The sequence below is a fragment of the Jaculus jaculus genome, chromosome 8 (genome assembly GCF_020740685.1).
Source record: "Jaculus jaculus isolate mJacJac1 chromosome 8, mJacJac1.mat.Y.cur, whole genome shotgun sequence".
Taxonomy (NCBI): Eukaryota; Metazoa; Chordata; class Mammalia; order Rodentia; family Dipodidae; genus Jaculus; species Jaculus jaculus.
In genome coordinates this window covers 112037417-112061568 of record NC_059109.1, presented here as the reverse complement: position 1 = coordinate 112061568, position 24152 = coordinate 112037417, and the positions used below count along the sequence as shown (strand labels likewise).

Here is a 24152-nt window from a genome sequence, read left to right as displayed (position 1 = left end):
GTGTAGCTGACAGCGGCAGGAGGAGATTAGAAGACACAAATAGGGGACATTAGATATTCAAAGAAACTGGCTGTCATAAGGAAGACCTGTCATGGCTGTGGTTTTGCTAGATGCCCCAGGCCCCTCATCTTGTTCCCTTTCCCATGTCCCTAAATATTTCCCATTGAATAAAAGCCTTCAGAGATTGGGGATTCATAGCACTTGGAAAGAGAGCCTAGAGAAAGAACAGGATTTGTAGAAAGTTGGCCGAAGGTTTCCTGGCTTTCTCAATGCCCACGGAGAGCTCTCAGCAGGAGGGTCCCCCCCCCCCGCCGACTCCCCCAGGCACAACAGGTTGCCCTTCTCTTCCTGACTGAGACCTACCTCAGGAAGAAGCCGAGAGAGACAGAAATGGCCAAGGCACGCTACGGTGACAGTCCAAAAGTGGGGCCAGGACCCCTCTTCTCCTTTACCCACCTCCCCTGACTCCAGTCCAACCTTAGCAGTGGGCACGGGGGCAGAGGAAATGGGAAGGAAGAACAATGATTAAACAAATTTCTCTCAACTCAGAAGTCACTTGACCTGGTTGAAGAAGAAGGGTGGAAAACCCCAGAAATGCTCTGCGCTCCAACGTGGGAGAGCCCCGGAACTTCGCTATACTTCCAAGACTGCGACAGCCTGACACGACCATCAAGGGAATGGGCTAGCCCAGAAATCCACTAGTAATGTCTTTACTACGCAGTGAGATACTCCGAAAATGGATAACTGCGGTGACGTCTTTTAGGAATTCTACTATAGCAGTCTTGTCTGTGGAGTGAGAGAGCCCATAGCACTGATCATTACTGGGTGTAAACCCAGCAATTTCAGTAAAAGAGTGAGTCACCGCAGGAGGCCCACAGTAAGATGATGGACCACGGAGTAGGTGTCATGGTTAACCCTTGTGGTTGACCAGATTTAGAATCCACTATGGGTTAACCTCTGGGCATGTCTGTGAGGGTATTCTCAGGAAGGCTTCACTGTGGTGGGGGAAAAACCCCTGGATGTGGGTGGCACCGTCAACAGAGTGGAGTCCCGGAGAGAATAAAGAGGAGAAAGGAAGCTGAGCTCCAGCATGGAGCTCTCTCTGCCTCCTGACCGCAGGTGCACTGAGACCAGCCGCCTCACGAGTTTGCCATCTACCATCCTTGTCACGATGGGCCATGCCCTCACCCCGTGAACCAAAACAAACCCTTTCTTCCTGATCTCACTCTAGTCCAGGCTGACCTGGAACTCACTATGTAATCTCAGGGTGGCTTCGAACTCATGGCAATCCTCCTACCTCTGCCTCCCCAGTGCTGGGATTAAAGGCATGTGCCACCATGCCTGGCTCACATTGCTTTTTTAAATGGTGTATTTTGTCATAGTAATAAGCAGTTAATATAGTAGGTTGGTTCAGGAGGCCCACTCTATTCTTAACTATGGAAGTGGGCTATCCCAAGAATTATACCCTAACACCCATCGCTATGGAAAAGAATAGCCTTAGCATTTGGCTGCAATAGTAGTTACTATAAAGCGGGCTACCTCAGGAACTGCATGGAAACACTGGTCACTGAGGAATCTTAATGACTGTAGTGTAAGAGAACTCAGGAATCCTGCTGAGGCACTAACCAAGGACTATACCACGTTTTTTCTTTAACAAAGATCAGTGGACAGTCCTACTGACCCACTGATGCATACTCGCTCCAGGGTGGGCTATCTCAGGAGCCCTGTCGTAACACCGGAGCTGGCTTCCAGGAGCCTGGCTTCAGGAACGCTAACCCAGTGTGAAGCAGTTCAGGCAGGGTGGCCTTGAACTCAGTGATCCTCTTACATTGGCCTCTTGAGTGTTGGGAGTAAAGGCGTGCGCCATCACGCCCGGCTCCCAAAATTCTTTTCCTGTTGCTGTGCATCAGGTTCCTTGGATTTCACATTCCCTTTTGGAAGGAGGAAGGAGGCTCACGAGACTCAGGAAGTAAACAAGTCTAGGAAAGCTGAAATTTAGAAAAGCCAGGAGACCACTCCCCAAAGTTATAAAAACCGTAAACAATTGCAGGGATATTGAAGAAAAACCACATATCTAATGTTTCTAGCTTATATTAGTTTAGATGGGAAATAACCAATGTATCTATAAGAAATGTAAATGCTTCTGGGATTTCCAGCGAAGCGATAGATGTTGCACTTCCCTCCTTTGAAACTACGGCAGGGGGATTCCTCTGATGTTAGCCAAGAATTCTGTGGCTCTGAGCCTGACCTCTTTGGACAATCCATAACTACCTTATCTCAGAAGATAGCAGCCTGTATTTAATCTCCCCTGCTCTAAGCGAGGGAGAGTTCAAAAGATTGCAAAAGGTATGTAACTCCAGCACAATCCGAGCTCAGAGCCCTTGTCGTGGTGCAGCAGAGGACTGCGCACGAGTAAAGACTCCCTTTCTCTGAAGCGGATCTTGCCTGATTATTCTCCTTGACTCATGAATTCCTGTAACAGGGAGACAGAGGCTCTGAGCTGCCTGTGAGCTGTGCAATGAGCTCAGGGATGGGGCTTCTGTGAGCGTCGCCCAGGCTGGGGTGGGCTTCAGTGCAGCGACCTTTGAGTCACCCACGTGCTGTGAGTCACTCTGGCACAGCGGTTACTTTGGTCTGTTGCTGGAGCCCTCTCTGGGAGTGAATAGACACCTGTTCGCATCTCACCAGGAAAAGTCAATGTGACACTTGCTTCCAGCAACCTTCTGGAAGGATGTTCAACACAGAAGAGGGAAGTGTGATTGGGGACCAAAGGGGGAGAAGGGGGAGGTGAGAAAGAAAACTTACTTTTAATCAGCCAGCTGATGAACGAAGCAGGGAAGTTTTTGTCCTAAGAAAAATCAGAAACCCCACATTAAGTACGCTGTGTGATGGACGTTTGTGACTCACGTAGGCCTCACAGCATCCTTGCAACGAAAGGATAGATGATAGACAAGGAAAAAGGATGCAAGATGTGGGGGCTGGAGGGATGGTTTAGTGGTTAAGACGTTTGCCTGCAAAGCCAAAGGACCCAGGTTCAATTCCCCAGGACCCACGTTAGCCTGGCATGCCCATTCTTTCTCTCTCTCTTTCTCTTCCTCTTTCCCTCCCTCCCAAATCAATAAATAAAAATAAAAAATATTTTTTTAAAAAAGAATGCAAGACGTGAATAGCTTTGCTCAGGTCAGACACTGAGTTGGTGGCAGTTCCTAAAATCTAGACGCTAGTCCTGGGCAGCAGAGTGCTGGGCGGCAGGGAGCTGTTGGCCCCAAGATCCCACCCAGTAGGGGAAGGTGCCTTCTCCACAATTCAGGAATGTCCCTGAGTTCTTGGTAAGATAATGCCATGGCTCTAAAGAAGCTAGGGCGGGGTGGATGCAGGCAAGCCCACCATGGACCCCTGCCTCATTCTTCTGAGGTCCCTATGAATAGAGGTGCCAAGTAGTAAATTTGATTGCTTTAAGTGTTTTTAAATCAAGGACAAAAGCAAGATAAGCCACCATTTTTTTGAGTTCCTGATCTGTGCTGGATGTTGTATGCCTGGTATTTTCTTGCCTAATTATTACTTCATATTAAATACCATTGATTAGCATATACATCTTTTAATTTTTATTTATTTATCTGAGAGCGACAGACACAGAGAGAAAGACAGATAGAGGGAGAGAGAGAGAATGGGCGCGCCAGGGCTTCCAGCCTCTGCAAATGAACTCCAGACGCGTGCGCCCCCTTGTGCATCTGGCTAACGTGGGACCTGGGGAACCGAGCCTTGAACCGGGGTCCTTAGGCTTCACAGGCAAGCGCTTAACCACTAAGCCATCTCTCCAGCCCAGCATATACATCTTTTAATGGACCATAATGACATGTGAAGTGGGGTTTAAATATATTCTTAATATTTTATTTTTATTTATTTATTTGAGAGAAAGAGAAAGTGAGAGCAAGAGAGAGAGAGAATGGGTTTGCCAAGGCTTCCAGCCACTGTAAATGAACTCCAGATGCATGCACCACCTTGTGCATCTGGCTCACATGGGTCCTAGGGAATTGAACCTGGGTCCCTAGGCTCCGCAGGCAAGTGCCTTAACTGCTAAGTCATCTCTCCAGTCCCTCCACCTATTTTTTTTTTAAAGATAGGATCTCTAACTGAACCTGGGGGTCACCAATTTGGCTAGACTAGCAAACCAGAAAGCTCTAGAGATCTTCCAACTTCTCCATAATGCGAGGATTGCAGGTACGGACCACAACCCCAGCTTTTACATGGATGTCGGAGGTTCAAACTCAGGTCTGAATGCTTACAATGTGGCAAGTACTTTACCAACTGAGCCTTTTCTCTAGCCACCCTCCCCCAACCAAGACATTAAAAAATTTTCCAGGGCTGGAGGGATGGCTTAGCAGTTAAGGCATTTGCCTGCAAAGCCAAAGGACCCAGGTTCGATTCCCTGGGACCCATGTTAGCCAGATGCACAAGGGGGTGCACACGTCTGAAGTTCGTTTGCAGTGGCTGGAGGCCCTGGCGCTCCCATTCTCCCTCTTTCTCTGTCAAACAAACAAATAAGTAAAAATGCTAAAAGCCTAAGGCAAAAATTTTTTTTTTTTTTCCCAATTAGAGGATTGCCATGAGATTGAGGCCACCCTGAGATTACATAGTGAATTCCAGGTCAACCTGGACTAGAGTGAAACCCTACCTTGAAAAACAAAAAAAAAAAAAAAAAAAAAAAAAGAAAAGAAAAAAAATCCAATTAAACTAGTATACTATGGTATAGTGTTGAATAGAAGATCCATTCCAACTCCAGAAACTCCAAGTCTACAACACAGGGAAACGTGTATCTTGGAAGGGATAGACCGTGATAACTTTATGTGGCTGTGGAACCATTCTCACTGATAGCCAAGAAAACATTCCCAGCGGGGGAAACCTCTGATGGGGAGATGGCTCTTCTGATTCCTTCATAGGAACTGTGGTAGAAAAGAAGTGCAAAGTTGATCTGATTCAATGTGTTACTGTAAGATTAATTGCTGAGGAGCTAAAACTTATCTTTGTCAGCAGATTGGAAAAATCCCAAAGAGATAGCTGTGCAGAAAGGGCCCAGAGGGACATAGAAGAAGCAAAGACAGTTTAAGCTAAAACAAAGTGAACATAGACTTCATTGTTAGGGTGGCCTGACTACAGAAGTGATTGATAAGCAAATTGCCACATTTCGTTTGTTCACTTACTCCTCCCCTCAGCTATGGAAACTATAAAATGAAGATAAAATCTCAGCTCGAGGTCAGAGCTTCTTTGGAGAGCAATCTCAGGCTCTTTGCCCACCCCGCCCCTCCCCTGGAGTGATGTTTCCAGAGAACCTCTGCAACAGAACCAGCTGCTCTTACCTTAAAGTCCAGGCTGTAATGCTGCTCAGGTGGCAGGGTCACTGGGGAGACAGGCGAGTTGACAGTCTCAAGCAAATTGAACGAGAGGATTTCTGGAGGGCAGAGGTGACCATGGAAAGCAGGACAGAGAAGACATGCAAGATTAAACTGAGAGGAGCAGCGGATTAGCCTCCGCCCATTGAAAACACACTGAGGCCCCAGAGCCTAGTGGCTTGAGGGCAACGGATGCCCCCCACTTAGCAGTGGCCCATTTCTCCTACAGTAGGGGCGCTCCTTCCGCCTGCCCAGTCAAACTGCAGCCTGTTTGACTTTCTACCATCCTTCTTCTCTTCATCTTGCCATCTGAAGCAGTCTCCAGAAATTTAGCCTAAGAGTAACCATTCTGAGCTTTTTTCAAAAAATTAGTTTTACTTATTTATTTGACAGAGAAACAGGGGGAGAGAGAGAGAATGGGCGCGCCAGGGCCTCTAGTCACTGCAAACGAACTCCAGACACGCGCGCCTCCTTGTGGCTCTGTCCTGGGGAATCGAACCTGGGTCCTTTGGCCTTGCAAGCAAATGCCTTAACCCCTAAGCCATCCCTCCAGCCCTGAGCTGTTTTTTTTTTAGTTTTTGAAAATTTAAATTTTTCAGGTCAATGGGTGATTCCGAGAAGAGCGACAGGTCAATAAATGGTTCCAGGAATGAGCAGCTGAGATGATAATGTGGGTTTGTTGCCCAGACACCTGGGGACCCAAAGGACTGTTCCAGGCTTCATGCTAACAGCTAGTTGCAGCTTATGCAACCAGGCTCGCTTCCTTTTGCAAAAAAAAAAAAATGCAGTTTGGGGCTCTTAATAGTGAGAGACCAGAAAGAAATAACATGTAACTAATTAAACAATGACACTGCCATTGTAGGACAAACCATTGTGAACAAAGGAGGATCCCGGGCTGGCTCAGATAAGGAACTAACTGATTAAAGTGCCAACCTTTGCTTCTGAAACTCATGCTTGCTTGCTCAACAGGACATTCCAGAAATACTTAGCTCTGGGGGCCTCCGGCCCCTTGCAAAAGATAGGATCTGCAAGTAGTCTGCTGACCAGAGATGAGCAACTAGAAATGTTCCCGTGCGTGCCTTCTTGGAACCAATCATTTTAAAAGATGCTATGTGATGTAACCCTTTTGCCCCCTTCCCACTCTTTTCCTTTATAAACCCCTACTTTTAGAAGGTTGGGGCTCTCTCCCACTCCCGCTGCGTCAGTCTGTGTGGATTGAGTCCCTGCTTAAGCTTGACATTAAAAGAAACCTGTTGCTTTTACATTCGAGTGTCTCGGCTTCTGTGGCGGTCCTCTAGGTGACTCCTGGGTGACCGGGGGTCTTGGCTCCTGGTCAGGGGTCATGGCACAACAATAGAATATATTTTTTTAAAAGATGATTGGGGACTTTCTAAACCGCCATGCATATTGTGGTTTTTTGCCTTTAAAATGCTGCTAAACCCAATGGTAGGGGCTGCGCCTCAGGAGCAAGTTCTGTGCTCTGTGCAGTCTCTGGCCAGCCAATAAAGACTCTCCCTTTTAACTTCTCAACTGGGTGGTCTCGATTATTATTAATTCGAACTCGCAACACGTCTATCTGCCCAACTTGCCCGACCTCCTTTTTCCTCTCCCTTTAACCATCCATCTCACCAGCTTATGGTTTTCTGCCTATCCGTGTCCAGTAATCGATCTGTCATAGATCTGTCCATTGACACGCTTCACTTTCCGGCACATCCTGGGATGGTCTTTCTCCCCATTCCTCACTTACTTCATCCAGCCATCATCTGTGTTCCCCTCAGTCCCTTCACCGTTCACCCACTGATCCTTCCTTCTTTTCTCCTCTTATTCTATTATCCACTCTTCCTTTATCCCCTCCTACCTATCTACCCTCTACCTTTCGCGGGAGTGTGTATGCATGTGCTTTCATGTGTGTGAGTACCCTTGTGCATGAGCCACAACACGTGTGTGGAGGCCAGAGGACAAGCTGGGGGTCGGTCCTCACCTCCCACCTTGCTTGAGGCAGGATCTCTCAAGCGTCGTGCTCACTGCTGCATCCGCGGGCTAGCTGGCCCGTGAGCTTCTGGGTGATTCTCTTGTCTCTGCCTACCTTCTTGCCATAGGCACATTGGTATTGTGGATGTCTGCATTGCAGCATCTGGTTTTACATGGGTTCTGGGGATCTAAACTAGGCTACTCACACTCGTGTGGCAAGGCTTCTATTCACTACGTCATCTCCAAGCCCTTTCCTTCACTTTTTTTTTTTTTTTCAAGGCAGGGTCTCTAGCCCAGGCTGACCTGGAATTCACTACATCGTCTCAGGCTGGTCTCAAACTCAGTGACCCTTTTACCTCTGCCTCCCGAGGGCTGGGATTAAAGGTGTGAGACACCATGCCCAATCTTCACTTTTTTTTTGTTGTTTTTTTGAGGGACGGTCTCACTCTAGCCCAGACTGACCTGGAATTCCCTATGGAGTCTCAGGGTGGCCTCGAACTCATGGCAATCCTCCTACCTCTGCCTCCCGAGTGCTGGGATTAGAGGTGTGCGCCACCACGCCTGGCTCACATTTTTTTAACATACAAGTTTTAGGTTGTTTTTGTGGTGCTCAGGTTTGAACTCAAGGCTTTGCACGTGCTGGGCGAGAGCTATACTGCTGAGCTACAGCGCCAAACCCTGTCCTTTACCTTTCAAGCTTCTTTTACATCTCTCCTTCACTTTCCTTCCACCCTCCAACCACCTAAATCCCTCCTTCCCCTCCACTGACTCATCCCCCCTCCCTCCATCATCTCCCTCCCCATTTCCTATCCCTCCTTCTGCTTTTCTGTTTTATCATTAACTTGTACTTCTGTCCACCGCATTGTTCATTCCCATTCACGCATCAGCAGAGTTAATTTGGGGGTCTTATCTCTGCATCCAACCAGGGCTATGTGACTCATGCAAGAGAGTCACCAGCTGAGTCCCACCCCCAAGGACCTCCTAGAAGGGACAGCCGAGAGGTGGGAAGTTCCCGCACGACCCTGTCAGAGTATAAGTGGGTGTCCATAGGGCTGTGGATTTCTTGAGGAGGGGAGTCCTGGGGAAAGCAAACATTGGAACCACAGCTTAGAGGAAGGGCTGTAGGAATGTTCCAGACACAGCATGAAGGTGTGGGGAGTCTCTTTCAGAGTGAAATGCTCATGTCCCCAAGCAGCCTGGAGTGTGTGGAGATGGCTGAGGTCACCCAGCCGGAGCAGCAGAAGGAGGATGAGGGAACTAAGACCGGCACCACTGCGGGAAAAGACCTGACCACGAGCCCTGAGCTTGCAGGTGACCCTTCCCTCCCTACTGGGTCACAGATGTGACTCAGAAAAGTCCCTCTGGCAGCCGTGTACAGGGAACAGGAGGTAGGGTGCCTATTGCAATAGGTCTAACCAAGAAAGCGTGTGCACTGCAAGCCTTATAATTGGCCAGCCAGGCCAAATGAGCCAACGGGTGCAATAGTGGCACGTCTATCATGCCCTCTAACTGCCCTCTAATTGGACTGGAGGCCTGCTCCATGGTGGGGAATACATCCCTGATAATGAAAACTTAGAACAGGGGTAGTCATGAGCCCTAGGGGTGTAACATCTGCTGATGTCTGCATAAGTGTATATACTGTGCTTATCAAACTGCCCAGTAAGCACTTCTCTTAATATTTATACCCTTATATTAATGCTACTCTCACTTTGGGTAGAGAATCTTCTCTTTTCAGATGGCAATGACCTTGGGATGACTCAGAAGGTATCATAATGCTAGAAAGAAGTGATTGGAGTACTGAGTAACATCTCGATCACACCTTCCAAGGCTCAGGGTCTAATGCGGAAGAGGTGGCGGAAAGAATGTAAGAGCCAAAGGAAGGGTAGGACTCCTTACAACGTGTTCCTCCAGACGCAAAATGGCCTGGATATCCATGACCTCACAGTGCCTGACACTACCTACACAAGACCATCATAAGAGGAGGAAAAGATCATGACATCAAAGTAAAGAGAGACTGATTGAGAGGGGGAGGGGATATGATGGAGAATGGAATTTCAAAGGGGAAAGTGGGGGGGGGGGAGGAGGGTATTACCATGGGTTATTTTTTATAATCATGGAAAATGTTAATAAAAATTGAGAAAAAAAAAAAGAAAGTGTATGCAGGCCAACAGTCCACCTTACCTGACAGGACTGCCCACTGTTGATTGATGATATGGAACCAGAATCGGACCACTGGGCACAGCTGGAATGCAGAGGAGTAGAGCCTTGGTGAGGGCAGGCTTGGCGCCCACCCCGCCCCGCCCTGGCAATGTGGTCCTGCGCTACAAGCATTGCCCTGGGGCCTTGTATCACCATGAAGGGACTGAAGGATGCAGACAGGCCTCGATCGCCTCTCCTAGCCTGTGAGGCTTCCTCCTGTACTGCCAATCACCACACGTCCCCCACGGCGCAGGTCCACGGTCTGTCTGCTAGGACCACTTTGTCAGGCTTACTATGTTTGGTAAGGAGATGTTCAAGGTCCACTTCAACATCCATTGAATCTGTTTGGTGAGCACACTGGGGAAGGGAAATAAGAATATTAGAAATGATCATTACAGCCACGAGGAACACCTTCTGTTCTAGGGACTGACCTAAGCCCAGGAACATATGAATTTCGATGACGAATTTATAGTTAAAGCCACATATTGCTTGGATTCCAACTGCACTACTTCCCAACTATGTCACCTTGTCTAATTTGCATGTCCTCTCTGTGCTTATGATTTGTACAATATGAAATAAAAGCCAGGTGTGGCAACAACAATTAGTTTTTGATCTTTTTTAAATTTTATTTTATTTGTTTGAAAGAGAGAGAGTGAGAGAAAGAGAGAATGGGCATGCCAGGGCATTTAGCCACTGTAAACGAACTCCAGATGCATGTGCTCCCTTGTGCATCTGGCTTCTGTGGGTCTTGGGGAATCAAACCGAGGCCCTTTGGCTTTGCAAGCAAATGCCTTAACTGCTAAGCCATCTCTCCAGCCCTGGTAACAACAATTAAAATCCCACCAATACTTGGGAAGATGAGGTAGGAGAATTGCTGAGAGTACATGGACAGTCTGGGCTAGGTGGTGAGTTCCAGGGCAGTGTAGACTAAATGTGAGGTTTAATTTCAGAGAAGAGAGAGAGGGAGGAAGATTAAGTGAATAAAATAAACAGATGGACTGGAGGGTGTCTAGGAGCTAGAAAGAGTCCCAGAAACCACACAGCTGACTTCTTTTTTAAAATTTAATTATATTTTATTAACAACTTCCATGATTATAAACAATATCCCATGATAATTCCATCCCTCCCCCCACTTTCCCTTTTGAAACTCCATCACATCCTCTCCCCCTCTCAATTAGCCTCTCTTTTATTTTGATGTCATGATCTTTTCCTCCTATTATGATAGTCTTGTGTAGGTAGTGTCAGGTACTGTGAGTTCATGGATATCCAGGCCATTCTGGAGGAACACGTTGTAAGGAGTCCTACCCTTCCTTTGGCTCTTACATTCTTTCTGCCACCTCTTCCACATTAGACCCTGAGCCTTGGAATGTGTGATAGAGATATTGCAGTTACAGAGCTGACTTCTTAGACCAGTCTGTCTCTTTCTTGCTACCCATGAAGCAACTGAGATGTCACGGTCCTGAAATACAGCAGCTGTCTGAGACACACAGCATTTTCCTAACCATAAGGCGATGGCTCCAGGGATCACCAGCCAGGTAGCCGGGTGTTCAGCCCTATCTCTAGACATCTTTTTAGACAATGGCCTGTTTGAAGAACTTGCTAGAGAATCTAAGTAACCTTTAGCTTTCTGCCCTTAAATGAACCAAGGGTGCATTTCCAGACCTTTTCTAATGAAGCCAGCTTAGATTTCCAGAGTCTACTAAGATCTTTTTTTTTTTTAATTTTTTGTTTATTTTTATTTATTTATTTAAAAGTGACAGACAGAGAAAGGCAGATAGAGAGAGAGAGAGAATGGGCGCGCCAGGGCCTCCAGCAGCTGCAAACAAACTCCAGATGCGTGCCCCCCCTTGTGCATCTGGCTAATGTGAGTCCTGGGGAATCGAGCCTCGAACCGGGGTCTTTAGGCTTCAAAGGCAAGTGCTTAACCACTAAGCTATCTCTCCAGCCCTATTAAGATCTTTTTAATCTACCAAATTCATCTCTTCTCTCTTCAATCTATTCTTTCACTCATACTTGAATTCATCCATGTACCTTCCATCTAGTCTCACCCATCTTCCATCCAGAGGCCCTCCCACCCATCTTCCCTTTTATTTATCCATCCACACGTCCTTCACGGTCTCATTCCCCACTGTCTCCAAGAGCACGGTGCCTGCTGGCTCAGTATGTCCTGAGCAGATGAACTATGACGACAAGGGATCCTGTGCCCCTATAGAGCTCGCACAGGCATATCAAGAGACGGCACCCAGCCTGAGCAGTCATGTGACAGAGTTCCCACCCAGGATCCCTCCAAGTGAGCCTCTCTCTAGGCAGGTGGTTACCAGAGGAGATCTGTGCTTCCAGCAAGAAGGTGTCCCCTTCTGCTTAGGAATCCAAACTCCTTGAGACAGAGACCTGACCAGAAGAAGCATGGATGTAAGGAAAGGCCACAGCATGGTTTATGGGCATCTTGGCTGTGGCTCCAGGAAGCCTGGTAAACACTCTATCTGCACACTGTGCCCAGCCTAGTGTCCAGCCCCCCTGGGTTAGTACCTACCCTGCGTGCATGTGGATCCCGGTGACGATGGGTCGGCAGTCCTTGAGGACAAACAAGACTTGGCCAGGCTTCGGTTGTTGCATCTCAAAAGGGGCCATGATGTTCACGTCCACCGAGGAGCTGCTGAGGAAGCTGAGCACCCTGGGGACACAGACGAAGGCTGTTCTGAGCTGAGTGAATGTTTGGTAATGTGTGTGTGTGTGTAGTGTGTGCATGTTTGTATGTGCGTGCGCTCACATGTATGTGCAGGGCAGAAGTCAATGTTGGGTGTCTTCCTCCATTTCTGTCCACATTATTATTATTATTATTATTATTATTACTATTTTTGGTTTTTCAAGGTAGGGTCTCACTATAGCCCAGGCTGACCTGAAATTCACTATGTAGTCTCAGGGTGGCCTCGAACTCTCGGAGATCCTCCTACCTCTGCCTCCCGAGTGCTGGGATTAAAGGCGTGCGCCACCACACCTGCCCTGCGCTCATGTGGATCCCAGGCTCTCCACTGTATTCTTTGAGACAGAGTCTCTCACTGAAGCTAAAACTCCTCGAGTCTAGTCAATCGGGTCTCCTGTCTTCACGTGTCTCCTATCTTCACCTCCCTAGCGCGCCATCCTGCCTGGCATTTTATGTGTATTCCAGGGATCCAGACTCAGCTCTTCTGTCTTAAAATATTTTATTTTTATGTATCTATTTGACAGATAGAGAGAGGGAAAGAGCCGGGTGTGGTGGCTCACGCCTTGAATCCCAGCACTCGGGAGGCAGAGGTGGGAGGATTGCCATGAGTTCGAGGCCACCCTGAGACTCGATAGTGAATTCCAGGTCAGCCTGGGCTAGAGAGAGACCCTACCTCGAAAAACCAAAAAAAAGAGAGAGAGAGAGAGAGAGAATGAATGGGCACACCAGAACACCAGAGCCTCCAGCTACTGCAAAAGAACTGCAGACGCATGTGCCACCTTGTGCATCTGGCTTATGTGGGTCCTGGGGAATCGAACCTGGGTCCTTTGGCTTTACAAGCAAGCATCTTAACTGCTAAGCCATCTCTCCAGCCCAAACTCAGCTCTTCTTGCTTGAGACAGAAGCACTTCACCCACTGGACCATCTCCTCATCCCTGTTCTGTTTGTATTTTAACTGACTGTGTTGTTTGTTTGTTTTTCAAGGTAGGGTCTCATTTTGTCTCAGGCTGACATGAAATTGACTATGTAGTCTCAGGGTGGCCTCAAACTATGGTGATCCTCCTGCCTCTGTCTCCTGAGTGCTGGCATTAAAGGCGTGCACCACTATACCTGGTTTTTTTTTTTTTTTAATATATATGCTTGACTAGGTAATGCCTATTCATAGCTCAAGATGTGAAAGCTGAGAAATAGAAGTGAAAGGCTCCTGCCAATGTCCCCTAGCGGCTCTGTCAGATCACATGTCGGCAGTGCGTACATACCCACATCCACTCATGTGCAAGTTCATTTAGCGTCTCTGAGTTTTTGTTTCCTGTTCAGTGAGATGGACATAATAGCTACACCTGAGCTGGGCGTGGTGGCGCACGCCTTTAATCCCAGCACCCGCGTGGCAGAGGTAGGAGGATCACCGTGGGTTCAAGGCCACCCTGAGACGACATAGTGAATCCTGGGTCAGCCTGGGTTAGAGAGAGACCCTACCTCAGAGGAAAAAAAAAAAAAAAAAAAGCTACACCTTCTGGAGGTGACAATAGGGTGACATAAGGTCACTCAGAAGAACCTTGACTTCATTAAGTGCTCAGTAATGTCAGGTATTGTCACCTTCATCTCTCTCTGGAGGACAACTGTCAAAAAGCTGTCAATTAACTTGGACACGGCGGTGAGCGCCTTAATCCCAGCACTCAGGAAGCAGAGGTAGGAGGATCGTCACGCATGGGTCTGAGGCCAGCCTGAGACTACAGAGTGAGTTCCAGATCAGCTTGGGCTAGAGTGAGACCCTGCCTTGAACAAGCAAACAGCAAAAAGCAAGTAAGCAAGCAAGAACGCTGAAGCTCAGGGGTAGAGTACCTGCCTAGCATGGGCAATGCCCTAGGTTCTATCTCCAACACAATAAGCAGGTAAATAAATGAATAATAAGCAAGCTATAAATATGCTTGTAATAATCTGCAGTATCAGATATGAACAGAGGTTTATTATTTAATATACTTTCATTTATTTATTTATTTGAGAGACTAAGAGAGGCAGAGAATGGGTGTGTCAAGGCCTCTAGTCACTGCAAACAAAACCTAGACACTTGTGCCACCTTGGGCATCTGGTTACATGGGTCCTGGGGAATCGAACCTGGATCCTTTGGCTTTGCAGGCAAGTGCCTTAACCACTATGCAATCTCTTCAACCTTTACTTAATATAGTAATCACAGAGTTATTTAAATGAGTGACCGTGGGGAATAATCCCAGTGTCTGATAGCAAAATACTTAATCAGTAGCATGATATATTTGTGATGAAGTAAGTGGTAGTATCATTCAAAATGCAGCAAGAGATCTGAAAAGAAGCCAGGCGCCTTTAATCCCAGCACTTGGGAGGCAGAGGTAGGAGGATAGCTGTGAGTTCGAGGCTACCCTGAGACTACATCATGAATTCCAGGTCAGCCTGGACTAGAGTGAGACTCTACCTTAAAAAACAAAACAAACAAACAAACAAACAAACAAACAAAACCCAGAAAAACCAAATCTGAAAAGAGTCGAGTTGAAATGTTAGTCACCACTGAGTTGTAAGATTTGGCATTTTTTTTCTTTTGTGTTTTAAAGATTTTACAACATGGCACTAAAAAATGACAAAAAAGGTGCTGGAGAGATGGCTCAGCAGTTAAGGTGCTTTCCTGCAAAGCCTAAGGACCTGGGTTTAATTCCCCAGTACCCATGTAAGCCAGATGTGCAAGGTGGCACATACATCTGGAGTTTGTTTGTAGTGGCTGGAGACCCTGGTTCCCATCCTCTCCCTCCATTTGCCTCTCTCTCTCAAATAAACAAATAAAATATAAAAAAAAATAAAAAGAAAATGACAAAAAAACAAAAGATTGACTCCCACTCCTATCGTCATCTCTAAGAAGCTTGTATACTTATGCTGAAATTATCAAGGATCTCTGGAAAGATGCTAAGAATAATCAAAGACCATCTGATCTGCTGTGTGTGGGGGGGGCTGTTAAAAATCCTACTACTAATGTGGAAGAGGTGGCAGAAAGAATGTAAGAGCCAGAGGAAGGGTAGGACTCCTTAAACGTGCTCCCTCCAGACACAAAATGGCCTGGATATCCATGACCTCACAGTGCCTGACACTACCTACACAAGACCATCATAAGAGGAGGAAAAGATCATGACATCAAAATAAAAGAGAGACTGAGAAGGGGAGGGGATATGAGAAGGGGAGAGTGGGGGAGGGAGGGTATTACCATGGGATTTTTTTGTTTGTTTTTCAAGGTAGGGTCTCACTCTAGCCCAGGCTGACCTGGAATTCACTATGGAGTCTCAGGGTGGCCTTGAACTCACGGCGATCCTCCTACCTCTGCCTCCCGAATGCTAGGATTAAAGGTGTGCGCCACTACGCCTGGCTACCATGGAATATTTTTTTATAATCATGGAAGTTGTTAATAAAAACTTGAAAAAAATCCTACTATCTCTAGGAATTCCCTTCCATTTGTTTTCTTACCAGTTACTTTTGCATTGCCATTACCAAAATGCCTGACCGAAACAACTTAAGGAAGGAAAGGTCTGTTTTGGCCCGTGGGTGCAGAGGGATTTCAGTCCGTGCTAGGAGGGAAGGCAGGATGGTGGAAGCATGTGGTGGAGGCAGCTGTTCCCATCATGGCAGAGCAGACAGCAGAGAGCTGGACTAGGGGGCGGGCCCCGTCTTAATGACCTGTGCCCATCAGCCAAACACTACCTCCTAAAGCCTCCAAAGCCTCTTAAGATGGCAACACCCACTAGGAATTGGGACTGAAGACACGAACCCGTGGAGGACATCTCAGACTCGAGCCACAGCACTCACCACGTTACTCACCCTGGGAAGTTGATAGACATCTTGGTCTGAAGTTTCAACTGGTTGTGAGACGAGACCAAGAACCTCCCTGACACCTGGACAATATGGAAGCTGGTGATGCTGAGCCTGAGAGAGGGGAAGAGTCAGGTGAAGCAGGTTAGTCGAATGTCCACAGTCTCCTCTCCACACCCCTTAGGCTGTGGGGACTTCCCTTCCCTCCACCCTGGGCTCTCCCTTTTCAACCTAGTTTCCACTCACAGTCCCATTCCTACAAATCCCAGATCATAAAGCATCATATATGTGTGTATATATATCATATATCATATATCATATATATGGTGTGCATGTATTGTGTGTGCATGTGTATACATATGCATATTCATATTTGTTTACCAAAGGTTGACATAGGGTGTCTTCCTCAAGTGGTCTCCACCTTAGTTACTGAGATGGGTCTCTTGTTTGAACTCAGAGCAGGCTAGTCTAGCTAATCAGCTTGCTGGGGGGGGGGGAATCCTCCTGTCTCTCCCCCCCAAAGCATTGAGATTACAGGCAGGCATTTACGTGGGTGTTGGGGGGGGGTCAAACTTGGGTCCTTCCTGACTGAGTCACCTCTCCTGTCCAAGAACTATGGTGTCTGCAGTTAATGAAGATGTGAGGCATCAATTCCTAAAATCCCAAATCCCACTTGCTCCAAGAAACTCCCAACCTTGCACAGTGACTTGACCAGTTTTCCAAATACAGCTATAATAGCTATGTTTGCTTGTTTGCTTTTTTTTTTACTTCCAAGTTTGACTCCTGGACATTCAAAATGAAACGTGAGACAATTCCTGGAAAATCCTCAGATTACTACAACTACCAAATATTTGGGGAAGAGGCATCGTCTCAAATGATTTTCACCATACGATATCAGTACTGACATTGTTATTAGGTCGACTTCCTATTCCATATGTCCAAATGCTGCTAAATCTGGACTTTACATAGTCTGATAACTAAATTGTAAAAGTAACAGTGAAATTAATCTTATAATAAAGACACATTGACTTTAAAAAAAAAAACAAGCCTGGCGTGGTAGTGCACGCCTTTAATCCCAGCACTTGGGAGGCAGAGGTAGGAGGATCGCCATGAGTTCGAGGCCACCCTGAGACTCCATAGTGAATTCCAGGTTAGCCTGGGCCAGAGTGAGACCCTACCTCGAAAAATCAAAAACAACAACAACAGCAAAAAAGAAAAACAAACAAAAAGAAAACAGATCTAAGGGGCTGGAGAGATGGTTCGGTGGATAGTGAATTCAATCACTAGGCCCCATGGAAAAAAAACCAGAAGCACTGACAAGCATCTATAATTCCAAGCTGTTGGCGGTGGTTGTGAGATGGGGGGCAGAGACAGGAGAAGTTCCTGGATGCTCAAGGTGAGCCCCGCAAAGACCAGCAGAGTATGAGAATCCAGACCAAGAGACGCTGCCTCAAATGAGGTGGGACAGGTGAGGACCACCCTAAAAGATGTCCTCTGCCCTCCACACACAGTGGGTGCATCGGCACTCACCCAGGAACCTGGGCACACACAACTAAAGAACAGCAATAAATTCATATAAAGATGTAAGGGAAAACTAAGATAACACTTGTAAAGCATCAGCCAGTGACTGTGGTGTTAGCTTACAACAACAGTGCTCTTCTAATCACTGGGGGATGAGTAATGACTAAGTATTAGCCAGATAGAACATCTTCAACATGCTGTCCTGGTGTGGTTTATAATTTTATATATATTATTTGTTTTAGGCAGAGAGAGAGAGAGAGAGAGAGAGGAGAGGGGGGTGGGGGAGGGAGAGAGGGAGAGAGGGAGGGGAGAGGGGGGTGGGGGAGGGAGGGAGGGCAGGCAAGCATGGGCACGCTGTTAATGAACTCCAGACACACGTGCCCTCTTGTGGGAATGTGTGGCATTGCATGCTTACATCACATGTTTGGCTATTCCTGGGATCTGGAGGATTTGAACAGGAGTTCTTAGGCTTCTCAGGCAAGCTCCTTAACTGCTAAGCCATCTCTCAAGCCCTAATTTAATATTTTCATTTATTTTTTATTATTTGTTTACCAGAGAGAGAGAGAGAAAGAAGCAGAGAGAGAGAGAGAGAGAGAGAAAGAGGGGCCATTGCAAACGAACTCCAGACGCATGTGCCACCTAGTGCATCTGGGTTTACGTGGACACTGGAGAACTGAACTTGGGTCCTTAGGCTTTGCAGGCAAGCACCTTAACTGTTGAGCCATATCTCCAGCTCTGCAGCTTATAATTTAGTAGGGCTCAGATAAGCCCACACAGATCCAAGGAACGGGCCATGATGGACAATGGGTTGAGACATGGGAGGATGAGGTGATATCTGAGGCTGCCTTCTCAATACCAGCTTTCTAAATGGATGAAGCTGGCTCCAACAGCACCGACTGATGTCTTTCGGGTACCTGGGACTTTCACAGGCCAGTGCTTTAGGGAACTATTGCATTGCCAAAGAACTCAAACTCACCAGGTGTTGAGCTTCCCAGAACTCATGTTCTTCAGGACATCGTTCATGCCAGTAAGGCTCCCATGGCCACAGAGGCCACCCAGGGGACCTTTGCAGAGTAGGCCTTCCAGAGCCAGAGGCCCAGCTATCTGCAGCAGGTCATCTGTGTCATTGAGTAAATTATTGCTACCCAGAAGAATCTTCAGTAGCCTTTCCCTCTCTGTGAGCAGCTTCTGACTGTTGACAATAATGGCTACCAGGAGCCCTTCCTGGGCCAGGAAGTCTTGGTTGATGACAAGTGTTGACAATTGTTGGTTAAGGAGGCTTACAGCTCTCTCTACGGTGCCTTCACCTTGAGCCCCAACATCCACCAGGCTAATCATGTTGTCAAGACCACCAGACAGTGCTTCCCCAGTAGGACCAGAAGGGTCAGGGGATGCCAGACCATGACTCAAGGAGGGCCTAGCCTCAGAGTTGCAGTAATAATTAGGTAAGCTAGCTTGAGTGACCGGAGCCCCAAACTGCCATCACAGCTAGATGGTCACGCTCCAGCCTGACCATGGCCATGGGATGAACTCAACCTGCTCCAGGTTAACTCAAACCCCAGATAACACAACCGCAGACTGGCCATTCATAGACTCTACTCCAGAGTCATCAACTGACCTTAGATCCACACTGGACATCTGCTGAGCCTCCCTAGCCTGACCAGACCTTTCAGTTGAGCATGCCCCACATCGATCCTAGCTACCTACTAATCCTCTGCCACATTAACCATAGCCCTGAGATGACCCATCACCTGTCTATTTCCTGAAACTTCCCCGATTGATCCAGTCCCCCAGGTAACCTGACCACTGTCTGACCATTGATTGACTCTGCTCCAGAATGACCCAGGCCACCCAATAACCTGGCCCCTGACTGGCCAGAACTGCCAGATGTAGTCACCTCAATCCTTGCAGAACTTCCCAAGAAGCACCAGGGTGGCCACTGCCTAGGTCATACCACCCATAGCAGGGCCAGACTGGCCCTTGTGGTCAAAGTAGCCAAGGCCTTTTGCACGCTTAAATTTTTTATTTTATTTTATTTTATTTTATTTTATTTTATTTTATTTTATTTTATTTTATTATTTGAGAGACAGAGAAAGGGCATGCCAGGGCCTGTGGCTGCTGCAAAGAAACTCTGTCACCTTGTGTGTGTGACTTTAGGTGGGTAATGAACCTGGGTCTTTTGGCTTTGCAGGCAAACACCTCAACCGCTAAGCCATCTCTCCAAACTGTCCAGAGGATACTTGGTTGGTCATGTCACCTGTGTCAGGGGAGTCCAAATCACTTATTTCCTGCCAAACGAGTTCAGACACGGTGTTCTGAGTGTTCACAGTGACCTCCTTAAATGGGTCAGGAGTCACATCAGGTGAGGTCCCGGAGAGCAAAGTTGATTGAGAAGGCTGGTCACTGACTTCAGTGTATTCCCCACTGTCATTGTCTTCTGGATCAACATGTTCTTGGTAATTGGGGCTTGTGATGTCAACTTCTCCACTGCCTGCAGAGACAAAAACATGTAGGGCACATCCTCCTGCTAGGGACAAGGAGTGAGGAACTCGACCCAGAGGCAGCTGTGACCTTGCCCTGGAGCCAGAATCCTCATAAATAGAAAACCAAGGCTCAGCCTTGAACTCAGTTACTGCCCAGGAGGCCATGAAAAGTCAGATACGTGGAGACCACATTGGACCATCAGATATGTGGAGACCACAATGGACCATCAGATATGTGGAGATCACATTGGACCATCAGATAGGTGGAGACCACAATGGACCATCAGATATGTGGAGATCACATTGGACTATCAGATATGTGGAGACCATGTTGGACCATCATATACGTGGGGACTACAGTGGACCATCTATGGTGGGACAGAGAACATATAGAGAAAATGACCGTGCAGTTATGATCAGAGAGGTGGGATAAAGCACTAAAAGGGTGAGTACCCACAGTGAGTGAGTGTCAACAGCTTTCCAGGTCCTGCTCCATTTCTAGTCCCTAAATGTTGGGATCCTAGAAGGTCCAGAAGAGTTCTGAACTTTAAGATCAACAAGACAATCTTCTTCCTCTTGCATAAATCTTCTTTAACTAAATAGTTCCTTTTTGCTTTCTTTAAATTTATTAGAGACAGAGAGGGAGAGAAGGGGAATGAGAGAGAGAACAGGTACACCAGGGCCTTTGGCCATGACAAATAAACTCCAGGCATATGGGCCACCTTGTGCAGCTGGCTTATGTGGGACCTGGAGAAATGAACCTGGGTCCTTACGTTTCACATTTTAAGTTCTCCAGCCCTAGACATTTTATTTTTGATAAAGAAAATTTCTGTTTTTTGAAACCAAACCACACCTAAAACAAAAATCTGTCCCCAGGAGTTTGGCTGCAGATCAACTTCTTCAGAGGACACATGGGCCTTGGACGTGAAGACTATGGACTTGAAGTGCATGAATGGTTTCTGAAGTCTGTCTTGATGACACTGGAAAGTGTGCTTCCAAACCACTAGTTAGGCTCTTACCTGTAACCATGTAACAAGTTCTTAGGAACTATCTTTGCTAAAAAGCCCTGACTCCTGGTGTGGTGGCACAAGGTGACCAAAGGCAGTGTGGAAGTCTGGCACCTTTGACTTTACCCCTGCTTGAGTCTGCACAGACCTGTCAGTCACTCAAGGAGTATCTATCTATCTGCCCAACCTAGCTTATCATCCTGCAAGGCTGAAGGTCCTAAACCTTCATTCACCTTGGATTCTGGGAAGAGAAAAACCTCTGAGAACAGACTCCCCCACAGATGAGTGTTGTACCCTAGGGCACAAATGATCATCTTGTAGGAACCAGATTGCTCTCCTCAAGCAATGGCAGCAGTAACAGCTTCCTTGGACCCTCTTTCAGAGACAGAACAACCAGACCATCTTGACTAGGACTGTTGACTTCTGCATACCTCTTGCTCCAGTTATTTTACTTAAACTTAAAGCTTATACCAGTGCCCCAAAGGTGAAATTTGGGTATCACTGGACCTTTTTATTTGTTTTTGTTCCCAATGTACTGATTAAACCTCCTCTATGCTTTTCACCATTACTCATCTTCCTTCCTTCCTTCTTTTCTTCCTTCCTTCCTTCCTTCCTTCCTTCCTTCCTTCCTTCCTTCCTTCCTTCCTTCCTTTCTCTCTTTCTCTCTTTCTCTCTTTCCCTCTTTCCTTCCTTCTTTCTTTCTTTCTTTCTTTCTTTCTTTCTTTCTTTCTTTCTTTCTTTCTTTCTTTCTTTCTTTCTTTTCAAGGTAGAGTCTCACTCTAGCCCAAGCTGACCTTGAACTACAAGTCTCAGGCTGGCCTCAAACTCACAGTGATCCTCTTACCTCTGCCTCTCAAGTGCTAGGATTAAAGGCATGTGCCACCATGCCTGGCATGCTCATTTGTTTAACTGGCATATTGTGGTGGGTGGCTGAGCCTAGCCCACTGACCTGAGGCTTTTGCCCTAAAACTTGGGTTGCAAACTCATGGTGCTTAGATCATCAGAGATGAAGGCTAGAAAAATTACTTGGGGTTTGGGAAGATGGTTCAGTGGGGAAGGGCACTTGCTATGAATGACCTACCTTGGGTACTGGGTGTAAGAATGGAAGACTATGGTAAGATAACACAGAGATGGTTGCTGCTGGCATTAGATATGTGATCTAGACAAAGATGTGTCATAAAGAGATGAGTCTCGATGGAGGGCTTGGTGCCACCAGGAGCTTCCAGGGACACTTGCATATCTAAATTCTTTGGATGAGACAGGCATAAGGACAGATGGTAGTTTTTCCACCAGAGGTGAGTGTGCTTCTTTCTGGAATATTCTTAGAAAGAGCTTCCAAGAGGAGGAGGGTATGGCTTACCTGCTTCATATCTGGAATCTTCCAAGTGTGCATGGCTTGTGCTTAGCAGGTTCCCAAGGAAGAATAAGACACATAAAAGTCTCATGTTTGCTGCAGACACCTGTGGAGACAACAGTTGGTGGGCAGGGCAACACTGACCTGAGAACCTTAAGTCCTGACATCCTGTACAATTGTCATTATCACTTTCTATGTGGCTTAGCCAAGCTTCTATTTCCTTAGCTGCCCTTCTTGAGAGGAAATCCCAGTATTGGGTATGGAGGCACTTTTAAGCATGAACTTCTCTGCATGTTAGGTCACACCCATGGACTTTCCCCAAGCTTGTTATGTGTTAGCTAATCATCACTAATGCCAAGTCCTCTTGGGCAAGGTTGGTTTGGTTACTATTTTTTTAAACTATTTTTTTTTAAATTTTTTATTTATTTATTTGAGAGTGACAGACACAGAGAGAAAGACAGATAGAGGGAGAGAGAGAGAATGGGCACGCCAGGGCCTCCAGCCTCTGCAAACGAACTCCAGATACGTGCAGCCCCTTGTGCATCTGGCTAACGTGGGACCTGGGGAACCGAGCCTGGAACCAGGGTCCTTAGGCTTCACAGGCAAGCGTTTAACTGCTAAGCCATCTCTCCAGCCCTGATCACTATTTTTTTCTGTAGCCCCTAACACAGGGTCTAGCTCATAACACCAAGAACAAGTTGTCAAGAGGATGAACTGGAACTCATGGTCTCAAGATTCTTCCAAATAGTTTAAAAAAACATTTTAAAAGGGCTGGGGAGATGGCTTAACAGTTGAGGTACTTGCCTGCGAAGCCTAAAGACCCAGGTTCAATTCCCTAAAACCTATGTAAGCCAGATGTGCATGGTGACACGTGCATCTAGAGTTCGTTTACAGTGGCTAGAGAATGGCACGCCCATTCTTTCTGTCTCTAATAAACGAATAAATCATTTTCTAAAAATCAAAAGAAAGCTATTTGAATACACTTTTAAAGACGTGTGCACAAATACCCACATACTACACACACACTTGTGCATATGCCTCCGATACTGTTAGCTTGAGCACAAAGCCTAACCTGTAAGGGTCTGATGATGTAGCCCCAGTGAGCCTGAGGCTGAAAGATAAGGAAGGGAGAGTTCATGGGGGACACAAAGACAGGCATGGACATGAAAGCTAAGCATGGGTTTGGCACTACTCAGGAAGCCCTGGACACCTGGCTTTCAGGGAGGGTAATGACAACTGCTAGGGTGAGGAACGGGTTCCAACATGCCCAGAAAACTGAAGTGTGAGGGCACTTCAAGGGCCCTTTAGAGCCCCCTGCAGACTATGTGAGGGGCTGCAGGTTGAGCCTGAGTCAATGCAGCTGCTCACGTCTGAAATCTCAGTACCGGATGGCACAATGGGAGACGAAGGCAGGAGAATCCCTAGAAACTCATGGACTAGGTGGCCTGGAACACACAGTGGGGAACAAAGGGAGCCCCTGTCTCAAACAAGGCGGACCCAAGGACTGACACCGAGGCTGCCTTCTGGCCTTCACATGTACGTCCTAGCACAAAACCCACATTCACACCCACCGATCGAGCATGTGCGTGCACACGCACACACATATGTATATACAAAGATTAAAATACATATTGTTTTGCTTTGAATAACAATTATGAAAAGTTGATCTAAAGAACAAAGATTATTTGTTCACTACTAAGC

General features: G+C 46.9%; 1 protein-coding gene across 1 annotated transcript; it reads right to left on the bottom strand.

The window, feature by feature from the left end:
- Positions 1 to 682: 682 nt before the first annotated feature.
- On the bottom strand, positions 683 to 22542 carry LOC101605274. Its single transcript, XM_045157055.1, has 10 exons — positions 22458 to 22542; positions 19865 to 20098; positions 18584 to 18968; positions 16096 to 16200; positions 12094 to 12234; positions 9854 to 9917; positions 9543 to 9603; positions 5358 to 5449; positions 2686 to 2848; positions 683 to 786 (listed from the first exon to the last, which is right to left on the bottom strand). The coding sequence occupies exons 1-10, from the start codon at positions 22540 to 22542 to the stop codon at positions 683 to 685; spliced, it is 1434 nt and encodes a 477-aa protein (XP_045012990.1).
- Positions 22543 to 24152: the final 1610 nt, after the last annotated feature.

What these genes read in the sequence shown, in the direction of transcription:
- LOC101605274 (XM_045157055.1), bottom strand. Translation starts at nt 22,542, where the DNA reads ATGAGACTTTTATGTGTCTTATTCTTCCTTGGGAACCTGCTAAGCACA. An exon ending in TTTGGACTCCCCTGACACAG is followed by an intron (nt 18,969 to 19,864) that starts GTGACATGACCA and finishes CTACTGGGGAAG; the next exon opens with CACTGTCTGGTGGTCTTGAC. An exon ending in ATTACAGCCTGGACTTTAAG is followed by an intron (nt 2,849 to 5,357) that starts GTAAGAGCAGCT and finishes GATTTTTCTTAG; the next exon opens with GACAAAAACTTCCCTGCTTC.